This window comes from Fulmarus glacialis, unplaced genomic scaffold, assembly GCF_000690835.1.
Source record: "Fulmarus glacialis isolate BGI_N327 unplaced genomic scaffold, ASM69083v1 scaffold48419, whole genome shotgun sequence".
NCBI classification, from domain to species: domain Eukaryota; kingdom Metazoa; phylum Chordata; class Aves; order Procellariiformes; family Procellariidae; genus Fulmarus; species Fulmarus glacialis.
The window spans coordinates 1-13,693 of NW_009236136.1; the positions used below are offsets into that span (position 1 = coordinate 1).

Here is a 13,693-nt window from a genome sequence, read left to right on the forward strand (position 1 = left end):
GTCTCCCCTCAGCCTCCTCTTCTCCAACTCTGAGAGGGAGTCTTCTGGAGCTCTTAAAAGGACACGGCTGTTGAAACTGGACAGCGAATACTTCCCGGCAATTCTTCCCGGCATAGAGCCTTTATAAGCTCGCTGAGCCTCCACAGCTAAGTCAAACACCACACTTGCACACTTCAGAAATGTGGAGCACAGCGAAGTAATCTTGCATCAGTGGACAAGAATAAGCAGAGCTCAGGAAGTAGTTTTTATTCAGCTTTTTAATCTATAATGAAATTCCAAGGATGCACACATCCATCTTAAGGGTTACATTTGATTTACAGTTTCTTTCCTCTCCCCGCTCACCCTACATTTAGCACACTAGCAATTCCAAAGTTTTTCATGCCTTACATCTGAGTTTGATGCAGCAAATGCTTTTTGTATAAAAAACCCTACAACTGTTAAGTTTAAAAAAAAATCTGAAAAATGTCTAATATTAAACTCCAGTTCACTGACATGCAAACAGTCCTTTTTAATTATTACAAAATTTCAATTTCAGGCACTCCACTTTATGACAATACCATAAAAAAAAAAAAATCCTGTTTCATTGCTCTACACAGAATTCCACTCTAAGTTTTCAAGACACAATTTCTATGTGTTTTTTTGCCATAACAAAGTTTTAAAAAAATAATCGTATTACAAAGTGTTATAAGCTCTCTTTAGAAAGCAAAGGTAGTCTTCTGTAAAACTTAATTTTACATCAGCTACATTCTAATGGCAGTTTATAGGAAGTTCATAACACAATGTCTAACTATTCTCTCATATCTTCACACTTGATTGCAATTTGTTTTTTTGTAATATTTAAAAGGCAATTCTGCCAAGTGTTAAAGTGTCAAGAGCTTGTGCCAATGTTATTCACAGACATGACCACAAAAAGAACCACCTTCGAAAATTACGACTAGTATAGTCTCCGTCAGGAATAATTTGTTCATGAGCTTGTCAAGGTCTGCAGTATTCAAAATGTCAACACTGCAATGACAATCTTTAAGAATGCTCACTAATAGGCAAAAGACGAAGCATTCCATTTTGCTGTTGAAATCAATCCAATTGATTCAATTATTCTCAAGGAGGTTTTTTTAATGTCAGACTTCAGTTCATGGATAGACAGCTAAAGTGTATTCAAGAAGTAGCTTGACTCCTGGCGTAACTACAGACACAAAGGAAAAGGAAGACGGGCAAGAGGAAGACGGGCAAGAGGAAGACGGGCAAGAGGAAGACGGGCAAGAGGAAGACGGGCAAAGGCTGCTGACACTAGTTTCTTAGAAGAGGCAAGTGTCCTCACATTCTACTTAGCTGAGCAGAAAACAGAACTCGTTCAAGAAGCTTAGCTGCTTAAACTCAAGAACACTGTATAATATCGGTTGATAACTCCTTTCCCCAGAAGGCAGTAACAAGAAACATTCACTGTTACTCCATTCAGTATTCTCAGTTCTTAAAATAATACTTGTTATGAGATAGGTCTTCTAGAATTATAAACTTTAACACCATTCTGCATTGAGGAGCGAGCATATTTTGTCAGAAGAGCACCAACTGTCTGCTTCTCTGCACATAAGTCTCTATAGAGGAAATAAAGCAGATGACATCGGCATTAGAGATATTCTCATGCAAAATGAATCCGTGAAATACTTGTAAATATAGCAATAAACTGGATTAGGGTATTGGGAGAAAAAAAACCTGTAACTGTCACATAATGCTTTAAATTACTGAAAGTATAGAACTTGGCTTGACATTTAAGCAACAGCCAAAACTACATTGTTTACTTCAGAAACAAGGATTTTGGTTTTTAGGGGGAGTTGGTTGTTTTTTTATTATTAGTTCTCTAAAGAGTTTTCAGTCTAGCAGAACAGTTAGCTTTGAACTAGTTAACTACATTACAGTAAATTTAGAGCCACTCAAAGATTTGATGCAGTTACTTCTGAGTTACTATCTATATCTGCTCACATGTATCCTGGCTGGGCCTTCCAGATAGCACTGTAGCTTAAGTGTTAACAACCAAAAGAACAAAGGACGCAGTATAGGAAGCACTATTGCTCTATAGTTCTTGTGTTGTAAATATGGAGACTGATTATAAATGTCAGGAGGTTTATCCTTTAAGTCTGCCTCAATCAAATAAGACAGTTATCGCCCATTTAAATTCAGTAGGATCAGCTCTTTACACAAGTTTAAATCCAATGAATATAGCTACCGTTCCCAGGGGTGGGGATTCTATTCATACAGAATCCCCATTTAAAATGGAAAGTATAGTATTTGAGGCAATCATTGCTGATAAGAAGTCAGCTATGCAAAAAGGGAAGAATATAACACTAATTATATTTTAATAAAAAGAAATATATTCTTACTGTATGTAAGGGGTAATATCCACTTCTGTCCACTTTTCCCGTATGCTGAATAAGCTATTGAATCTTTCCTGATTGTCTTCAGGTAAGTCTTCTACTTTTAGCAGAAAGATGGTCTCTGGTCTTGAGCTTTTGTCCACAAGAGCCAAGCCCTGTAGATCAGCATCAGAGAGAAGTGTTAAGTAAAGACAAAACAATTAAACTTCCTTCTTTCTGGCAATATAAGTTGTTCTTTGCACCTCCAAAGCCTTCTAAAACTGCACTACTAGAGGCAAAGTGAAAAAGTATCATAAAGGCGCTGTTTTACAGGCAGTATTTATCATTTCCTTTATGACAAGAAGGGAGGGGGAAATCCATTAATTCCCAACATCTCTCTGCCTCCTTTGAGCAAAAGGATTTCCATAGTGCTTGCTACTCTACTGGCTGTCACTACAATCTGCTCAACAATAGCTTCCGCTTCTGTTCTAGTTACAAGTATTAACTATACAGCTGCAACTTTTCTTCAAACAATAAAACATGCCAAACTTGCAGAAACCTGAATTGTCATTATTCCAGACTACTGATACTCATAGAGGATGTCGTAAGATGTACTTTAACTCAAAAACTGACAGAAATAACACAATCGATCCCCATTAATTGATAAAATCTACATATGACACAAGTCAGTTAGCAGCCTACTCATGAAAAAATCCATACTTTGTTTTTACCTTAAGCTGATCAAACCTTGTTGTCATCCCTTCAGGGACACTTTGTTGCCAGACTTCTTGAAACTCCAACAGATTGAATTTAACTGCATTTTGCAAAAGCATGTGTGCTATAGCTCTGCATATTTTATCTTCATGCATTTCAAAGTAAACCTCCCCTGCTGAGAAACAAAAACAGGTTATCTTGGGTTCTTGCTTTTTGATAAAAGAAAAAAGAACAGCCTTGTATTTCCATTCTGTTCTACAGTCTTCTACAAACCAAGTATCCTGTTTTTTCTCTTCCTCAGGGAGTAACCTGACTTGGTATTTCTTTGGATAAATGATGGTATCTTCTCATTCTCAAGAACAAATTAAGCAGAATATTACGCGTGTGCGCAGCACTGTCCAAGCTGCAGTATTCATTCATACCAATAAATGTATTTGCTTCCCATCTTTTCCCCTTTCAGAGTAACACTGTTTCTCCTACAGCTTTCATTCCTATTTCTGAATGTATTACAGTGTTTGCTGTCTGTGGTTGAACAATTAAACAAAACTTTCACTTCCTTAATCATCCTTACAATATGAGATGATGAAGGGAATAATGAGAATTTATTTTCTTTCACGCTGACTTAGCTAAAATTCTCTGAACAGTATCAGGAATAAACACTTCCTTCCACTTTTTCAGTCATCTGGACTTTCTGCAATTCAAACTTGTTCCTTGTGCAACCTGCCTAGATATCCTACGAAGACAACCTGTGTCACTCCAACTACTTTCTTATGTCCTTTAAGGTTGAGTGCAACTCCTACTTCAGCCAAAGGTGGGATGAAAGCAATTGTGGGGAAGAATTCAGATAGAGATTAAGGCACTGAAATATTATGTCTATATGTGAGATGGGCAACAGAGATTTAATCAATACAATCAACGGATCTTGCGGTGCAGTTCAAGGGATCAAAGGCAGATGTCTGCTTCAGGCAAGCTGAATTCAGGGAGATCTACGTGTCATTAACTATTCACAATAACACAATTAATTGCTTAAACATCTGAGACCTCCTAGGGTAACTAAGGAGACATTCAGCTAAATTTTACTAGTGATCTGTCTTTAGTCACAAAATTATGGCTTGTAGACACCTAATAAATCACTTCAGGTACCTCTGATAGTTCTTGATTTTTCCCTAGTGTCTTGTACAGTTTAATAGTCCTTTTTCCTATGAAACTTTCTCTAACAATTTTACTGATTTTTAGCTCACTGCTCCCTCCTTTTACTGGCATTGTAGCAAATTCATTTGTTTGGGCCATCCTCACAAAAGCTGCACTTACTCATGAATAACTATTTCCTTTATGCAAAATTAAAATATGCGTGCTTTCCTAAACTTACCATCATCAATGTATTTCCTTCCATAGCTTAAAAGAATATGTTCTATCATCTCTCTGGAAAAAAAAAAAAAAAATCAGAAATCAAGGTATAAAACTGTTCATTAGGACATTACAGAAACAGTTACCAAGAAGAAGATGAAGGAACAGGTAAAGTAAAAAAAAATCAAGGAGAATGGAGGATGGGACACGTCTTTGTGGCTGAAATGAACAAATTGATAAAAACCTAGAAGTAAGTTAAAAGAAGACAAAAGGGGACTAAAAGGACAGATCGGAGTTAATTCCGCATGTCATCCCCAAAAGTCTCTTCCACTTTCTAGTTATAACTAGCAAAGACTAAAAGGCGTAACGAGAATAAGGAAAAGAGACTCTGGCAATATCACTTCTTTCCAATGAGAAGTGATGCAAGTCACAAATTTGGCAGTTAATTATCCCTTACTGAATAGCAGGTATTTTTCTAGACCTCTGGCATAAAATTACAACCTAACTGCAGACACTAATACTAAAGCAAGATTTCTTTTTGAGCCAAAAGCCAAATAAGTGGAAAATGTTACATATTGTAAACGTTGTTTGTTTGAATGGTAATCTTAAATTATTTCATGACTCCAACTAGCAGTACAATAAACTCAACTCTTAAGATCTGAATTCAGTATTATACCAGAAAATATACCACCATCTCAGACATTATGCAAGAGGTAAACTAAACATTTTTGGCTAGCTTCAGAACAAGTATTTCAAGATGGTCAGCAATTTATGGCTTAAGTACATGCTACTTCCATCATTTGCAATTCAGCAGTAATGTTTCTACTATTGAATAAATGGAAATATTACCAATAGACACTAAAATCAGATTAGTAACCTGCCTGACTAAACTACTAATGCCCTTGTATATTTTAGAGCCAAAGAAAATATATCATGAACACCATGGTAACTGGAATCTAGAGTTATAAGACTATAACCCTAAAAAATAATTAATAATGATTGCAATTAGTAATAGTTAATAATGATTGTAGACAATTTTAAGTACTAGAAGTAATTGCTTACGTGGGCTCTAAAGAACCAAGTTCCTCAAGGCAGGTACGTAAAGGAACCTTACTTAAAGACCAGGACTCTGAGTCTATTAGCTGAGTCACGTGATTCAAGAGTTTCATCTCATAGTCAAATTCCAAAATTCTCCAATATCCTGCCAAGTAGAAAACCACAAAACAGTGTTAGAAGGAAAACATTAACACCTTAATGCTATTCCCCTGAAGATACATTACAGGAGTCTGGACATTTAGGTCACATCTTTAAACAGTACAGCGACAGCATTCTGTCCTTTTCAGGATTAAAATTGAGAAAAAGAACAAAATAGTAAGAGCAAAGGAAAGGAGAAAAAATAAAATTATCTCAATTATTCATAACTGTTTATGTAGATTAACTGCCACAGATACAAAGACACTACAAATTCCATCCCAAGATGAATCAGACCTGGAAAAACTGATTTTTTCAGGGAAAAACCCTGAAAAAAATAATTAATTAAGGCACAGAACTGCATAAACAGAACTGGCTGCACTGGCCCTGCAAAGTGGCAGTTCAGGTCCAGCCAAGTTCACAGAAATCCAGATGTGACAAAGCACAGATCTGGTGCTGTGCAGCTGTAAATGACAAAGTAATTTGTGAGATTGTCCTCACCTACCTAATGGGATTGCATAGAGAAGACGAAGCAGAAGTCTTCCCAGTGGTGCTCAGTGATGGGACAGAAGGCAACAAGCACAAGTTGCAACAAGGGAAATCCCAGCTGATTATTAGGAGACTTTTTTCCCCCTTGCGGATAGTCAAACACTGGAACAGCCTGGACAGAGGTTGTGCAATCTCCATCCTTGGAAATGCTCAGAACTTGACGAGTTGAGGCCCTCAGCAGCCAGCGCTAAGTTGGCCCTGTTCTAAAGCAAGGGTTTGGATCCGATAACCTCCAGAACTCAGTTCTGCCCTGTATTATTCTATGACTAGGACTGCTGTCACCTCGCGTCTGGGTTTGGGCTTGGCCAAGTATAGGACGAGTAGGAGCTGTCCCAAGGTGAAGCACTTGGTCTATATGCCTCATATGGTAGGAAGACTTCTGGATAAACCCAGTCTGGGAGGAAGAAAGGACTATCAAAGGGCTGGGGTTACCTAAGGAGCAGCTATTTTTGCCTCTAGAACTGCAGAAAGCAGTACCCACTCATCCATGAAGAGAGCAACCAACCAAAAAATATTCATGCTATGGGTGGGATACTCTGATGCCAGTGTTTGTAGAAGCAAAGAAGGAATTACCCTGGAAAGAGCCAGACTGGTCAATGCCTGCTCAGTTTTATCTTTTTGATCAGCTTCATAGCAGCAGAGGATACAGGAAATATGGAAGCAGATCTTAGTACTTTGAAGTAACTTGCACCTTGAAAGACGAGGATGTGGAATGGGCCTTAGAAAAAAGGAGAGACACGTGTTTTGGGAAAAAAGCAGGGTTATTTCCTCATAGGCAGTAATATTCTTTAGAGACCAATACCTTCAATTTTGCAGGCATCTATAACCTGCAGTTGGTGCAGTATTTCTTCTTCACTTGCTTGAATCAGATTTAACAAATCTTCTGTTGTATACTGCAACAAGGAAAAAAATGAAGGCAATAAAACAGGTTATCCTTACTCCTCTCCTTTGCTTCAGCAAGCATGCTAAAAGCATAATAAGATATAATGAAAGAAAGACTTAGAAGATTGATGGTTTTTTCCCCAGACTCTGAATTTTCTAAGGTTTACCATACTCTCTGAAAGTTTTCCTGTAACTTACAACATTTTCTCGAAGGGTTATTCAATATAAAAACCAGTCTAACTACAGGGAAGTCTTGTACAATGCATAAGTAATATACCTGTATTCCCAGGATGTCAAACTAGCCCAAGTAGGCATCATAAGTAAAGTATCACAGCAAGAATGAAAAGTCAATGTGTTCTGTCTTTCCTAAATCACATATTTTAATCTGTGGGATTCAAAGAAAAGGCAAAACAAAAATCACTTATCACTTTTGGATAGAAGTCAGAACTCCAGCTTAGTACCTCCACTGACGGAAAGCTTCCTCCAGCATGACCTCAACAGTTACGTATTGTGTTTTGGTGTCTGCTAACCAATTAGCAGACATGCAGCACAGACCCAGCCACAGTACATACAGCTCCTTGCAGAACAGTTACTTGGTGAGATGGGAGGGTGCTGTGGACACTGCGGTAAAGATTTAGGAGACATGGGAGGAACAGAAGGTATCAGGAGGAGTGAAGTAAAGGGAAGGAACACCAGACTGAAAATTGATAGGAAATCAGGCTTCATCAATTCCTTTATTCACCTTACAGCCTTTTTAATCAACTCTTAATATAAAGTTTTGTTGATTATAGCATAAGAATAGTTCCTATCAAAAAAAAAAAAATTGGATTAAGTACTTGAGATCTGTTAGACCATGGGAACACAAATGGAACAACACTAAGTTTGGAACATCCACGTTAAAAAAAAAATTAATAAATACAGAAAGGTCTCCTCTTCCTGCTATGCCATTCCTATTAGACAGTATGTTGAAACATCATCAGGCTACACAGCACTGAACCCACATCAGTATTTCAGCAAGGGATGACCATATTATACAATACTTTAAAAAACACTGCTAGCAAATGAGAGCAAAAATATCCCCAGATCAATATGCAAGTGTGTCTTAAGAGTTAGATACTGCCATTCAGATAAGACCCCGCACAGGAGTCGTTGGCATTTGCTCCCCCTCTGAGGCCTGGCTAGCATTCCAACAACTTTTTTAAGAAATCACTGCTCTCGGCTACGATGCTTTTATCAGCTGCATCATCCTTGTAAACATAAAATGGAATGGATTGACTTGCATCACGTCTATACCAGCAATTTCCAGATAAGGGTAAGAAACACATTAAATACATTAACTCGGATGCATTCAATCATTTGAATACGCCTTGCCATCTCACTGTAAACCCCAGGATTTTAATTTGGTGCATCCTGAGCAGGCTGTGTACTAGCCTGTTTCTAAATTTTCCTGTAGTCTACTAAATCACATCACTACGCATCAGGCTTCCTTACAGTAATTCCTTATAGTGCTATAGTTCCTTTTGGTTCCTTTCCTGTAGTTCTCTGTGTATGATACAGTACAAACAACTGAAAACCATGAGAAGTTTACAGTAAGCCACCACAACATAACAATTTGTTTTCAAACAAATTAAAGATGGCTTATTTGTTGCCAGCACCCAATAAATATTAAGTATAAGCGAACAACACAGCAAAAATTTTTACTACACACGTATTGTTTGGAATCCAGTGAGAATTAGTCCCATAGGAAAGAGAGCTTTCCCGTGGAGAGCTTTCAGATTAAAGTTCCACCAGTGGCATAGCTAAGATTCATCTACGTTTATCAGACATATCTAGTTATTCTCTAGTAATCCGATGCATGAAACATTCTCCTTCAAAACAAATGGAGAAGATCAGTCCTCAAACTAGGCACTAATGTTTGGGAGACACTGACATGTTTTTATAAAATTAACTTAATATTATCAGTAAATACTATTGCATATGACATCTTTTTGTGTTGCTAGCCTTAGTCAATGCTTGTAATTTCTGGACAATTTAAGCCTTTTTCCTTCTGCCATCCCTTATTTTGCTGCTATGTCCTTCTATGCCAAGACCAGAGTAGGTAGGAAAAATGAAAGGGGGAGAAGGCAATGCTGGGGGAAAGATTCTGAAACTTATCAGAAATTAGACGGTTAATCATCCAGAGAGGCAGCATTTCTCTCCAAGGGAGAAAAGTAACATCTATGTTTGTACATGCAAGCACACAGAGATGGTTTGTTAGTATCAGCTTCAACCAAGCCTCAGTGTAAAAGACTCTGGAGCAACCATTTCTGTTTTTTAAAGTCAAAAGGAAAACCAACCAAACTAACAAAACTCCAGGATTTTTATGAGCCTTTTATCTGAGATCATATGCTGCACAGTCCAGGTCTCTCCATTACTGTTTAGATCCTACACTGGATTTCCTAGAAACATAAAAGGGCAGCAGGACAGGATTTTATTTGTGTTTTCCCTTCCTGTAGTGTCAGTCTTATTCTCTGCCTTATATTATCCTCGTCTTTCTCTGCAACTCCGTGTTTCTCCTTGTCATCATACATTACTGATTGGCAAGCGACTTGTACGTGGGTGTCCTGTGACCATATACTTAGCTCATACATGACATGTCACACATGACAGCCCCAAAGAAGGAGGAAAGGCTGCATTATACCTTAGTAGTCATATAATTCTCAAGGAACTTACAAAAGGTTCTGAAGACTGTCTTCAAGAAAATCCCCACATAAAAAGGGAAATCCTCAGTCTCTTTTGGTGTCCTTCCTTTTCCTTTTTTTACTAAAAAAAGGTTGCTTACCTGCTACTCAGTGGAAGTGCTAATAATTACCAACTTGTTTAGAATAGTAGGCTCAAAAAACTAACTCAAAGCAGCACTGTGAAACATGGGAGCAAAGGTATTTTTCTAGTTAAAAATGTATCTTCACTTTAGTTTGCCCGTTACCAATTACAAGAAATTTACGTAGCTGATTTACCTTTGAAAATGTCAAAGTCTGATCTTTCCGGCTATCTGGCCCTTCATATGGATCTTCCATTAAAAGCTTCCTCAGTTTCTTCAGTTTAGGTCGACATCTCCTTAATTCCCAATAGTTATTGCCAAAGCCAGCAATCTACAAGAAAAAACAGCAACTCTTAAAACATTTTAATCTACCATTTGGATTCAAAGAAGCTTACCAAAAATTATCAGCAAAAAGTATTAATTTAGTCACTGAGAACAAGAATTTATTAATAGGGTAATTACTTTAAAGATGAAACAATCATTGTAATATTTTCAATTAAAAAATTTACCGCAGGCAATGAAGAATAAAAATCCACTGTTGGTTGATAAAAATATGTTCGTAGTGCATATGACAAAGGGAACAACTCATCTCTACATGCAAATGATAGAATATCGTCATGGGATATATTTCTGCACAGTCCTCATCAACATTTCTTTTCATCTTATAAGTTATATTGCTGCCATAAAACCCCTCCTGTATTATCCTGTTTCCATCTTCCCTACTTCTTCCCATGCTTGGGATCTACTTCATAGTCTTTTTACACCTTAATGAATCATCATGTCACTAAGCTCAAGTAAAACAGACATTAATGAGAGAGTAAGTTACACTTGCATACAACTAACAAGACATCTCTGTTCCTTACTGTGATTCAACACACAAATTTAAAGGGTGCAACAGGAAACTCAGGTGTAATCGATTCAACAACACTAATCTAATAAAACTTTACCTTCAGAGCAATCCTGAGGTGTTTCATGGGGTACAGCTTGGATTTCCTAAAAGATTCTTTGAAGAGGACAGTGTATCGGAGGCCTTTCAGCATTGTTTCTGCCATTTACCAAACCAACAGAATGGCAGAGGCAGAACAGGCTCCAGGTTCGTGACTCCTGACCCAACCACAGCCTCCATGAAAAAGCCTCCAGATAGTACTTTAAAATAACCTAAATGCTTCATCAGACTACTTATTTTGTTTTTTAATGGATGACCTTTAAAAAAAAAAAAAAAAAAAAAAAAAAAACCCCAAAAACCCAAACTTTAAAATAATGTTGCATTTAAATCAACTATAAGCAAACCACCTATATGTAGAATAAGTCCTATCCAAATTCTAATACAGAGAAAGCTCTCAGTTTTTAATCTAACTATTCCATAGCTTGCTTGGCACAAAATTCAGGTAAATACTAATTTCCTGATAAACTTCTAAGCTTTTTTCCCTCCACGTCAAATAGCATTTACCTAAGCGTTAGATTTTTTTTCCTGCCAAGTTTTTTTCTGAGCAATTTGATAATGAACAAGAAGGTACTCTGCATAGAAAAGAAAATAAATAATTCTAATTTATAATCCAAAGCTCATAACTGGAGCTGGTCTGTGTGAGGTGAATAAAATGGCAGATGCTTTGCCCGTGAGTATTAACCTTGCAAGTGGTACAAAGAACGGCACCGAGACTGCAGGAGAAGGGCAGTGAAGCCCCAACACACTGAGTAAACATAGTATCTTTTGCTATGTTTCCATTTGCAGTGTCAATACACTATGTAATGTTTTTGAAAACATTAAGAGAGCACTTAGAAATAAAACTCTAAAAATAATTCCTAAGCAAATCACATTTATATCATGTTGACATATGTGACTTCAGAGGACTAGTGAGATCATTAAACATAGCAAAAAAAAAGAATATGGAAGAATATTACTTTCTCATTAATCTACTTTAGTTTGAATTAACTTTTTCTATTAGCTGAACTGCTGACTTCACGGAAGAAATGACGTTGTTTTGATTATTATGTTCATGTAAGGACAAGCAGGATTATTCTTCAATGATGTCATTATATCCATTACAGCAAATAATGACATAGTAATAATATTTGCCTGATTATTTTTAGTAGAATTTTATTAACTATGCTTCAGAAGAGCAGAGAACAATGAATTCTTTAAACTGAGAACTCTAAAATCATTCACTCCAACAAATCTTTCCAGATGCTAGTTGAAAGAGAGTCACCTTTGAATATATTTCTGTATTTAAAAAATAATATTCAGGCATGACATGGTAAAATCTACCTTTCAGGGAAAGCACTCCTAAGAAAAAATTTGCAAACAGCCTATTTTAAAAATAGCTGCTAACACTGAGAAATTAAATTTTCTTTGAAAGCTTTTAATACCTAACACAAGTAATTACTATCCACTGAAAATAAACGAAAGTTTTAACTTTTTAGAAACAATAATTATCATACATTATGGATAAAGTTCAGTTGCCTAAAGAAGGGCCCTACAGCCATTTTGGACACCCTGAGGGACAGCGTGCCCCCTGTGTACGAACCATATTTATAAAGACATCCTCCTGGGGCTATTCAATATACAAAGAACCTATAAGAGACTCACGTCCTTCCGGAGTGGCAGCTCATAGCTAGACCAATACCACAATGCATCGAAAATGGTATTAGAAGCCTATGTTTAGGCAACTGAATCCCAGCTGGGTTTCTCATATGCATCTTGGATAAAATACAAGAAATTATAGAGAATAAGAAAGTAGAGAATTAAAGCAAACAAACAAAAACCCAGGAAGACATACCTGTGAATGAATAATATTACAAGGTGCTTGATCTGCATTCAGCTGTTCTGGTGTTTTGCACCCAGGAATAAACAGCAGCATATTTGAGGTATCTGCTATTTTCATGTCATAAGTTTTATCTTTGCTGCACAACACTGCTTGTTCATCCTTTTCACCACGGATTACTAGGCTGGAAAAAAAATAGCACAAAAATAAAGATGTATTTTTACCTCTATTTCAGGATGAACAGCTATTAAACTTGTCTGATATTTTTTTCACATTTATACATTGGTAAAGAAGTTATAAACTGCAGTTCTATTTGGTAGCAGTAGTCACAGTATACCAAAATATAAAGATGTAATTGTCAATTAATCTCAAATATCTTAATGTCGTTTTTTCCTCACCTTTTTGAGTTTTCCCACTCTGAAAGACAAGTATTCAAGGTTTTTATGCAGATCACAGTCAAACCTCCTCACCTGCCTTTGCACACAAAGCCCCCTAAAACACTGATTACGTGACGCTTAAAGCCTGAACTAGTTCACTAATCTTAGAAACGAGATTACAACTAGAATTGTTCTTTAACAAGGACCATTGCAAAACAAGAAAGCAAACAGAAATTGTGTCTACTGTGCAGCGTCCTTCAGATAATTCCCTCTCAAAAACATACACATTTTCTTGCAAGCAATTCCAAGCAGGAAAGAAAACCTTCTAGAACATTTCAGTACAAAAAAATCAGTGCAAACCCCCCTCTTCAGCTCACATACTTGATTAAACAGAGATTCTTAGCAAGGACATGACAACGCCGAAGCAGGACCACAACAGGGGAACATTCAGTTCCTCCCAGGCTACACTAAATTAAGTGCTCAGATTCAATTGAATCAAACTGCTCATCTTTCTTCCAAAAGCTTGCATGCATGAACAAAGCTCAGCTGTGCCCCAAGTGCTCCTCAGCATGATTCAGGCCTCTAACCAATTACAGTTTATCAATATTGCACTGAGTATGGACAGGCTTAATAACATACATCTCTATAGTGGTTTAACCTGGCAGGCCGCCAAATACCGCTCGCTCGCTCACTCCTCCCCTCCCCGGTGGGATGGGGAGAGAA

At 37.1% G+C, this 13,693-nt stretch overlaps 1 protein-coding gene across 1 annotated transcript; it reads right to left on the bottom strand.

The window, feature by feature from the left end:
* Nucleotides 1-1,263: 1,263 nt before the first annotated feature.
* DSCC1 (DNA replication and sister chromatid cohesion 1) lies at nt 1,264-12,777 on the bottom strand (the record flags this gene model as incomplete). The annotated part of the gene is made up of 8 exons (XM_009586260.1): nt 1,264-1,592; nt 2,376-2,524; nt 3,080-3,237; nt 4,432-4,484; nt 5,472-5,610; nt 6,952-7,042; nt 10,028-10,162; nt 12,609-12,777. Coding segments are annotated over 8 exons (1,003 nt in total), but the record flags the coding sequence as incomplete, so codon positions are not given.
* Nucleotides 12,778-13,693: the final 916 nt, after the last annotated feature.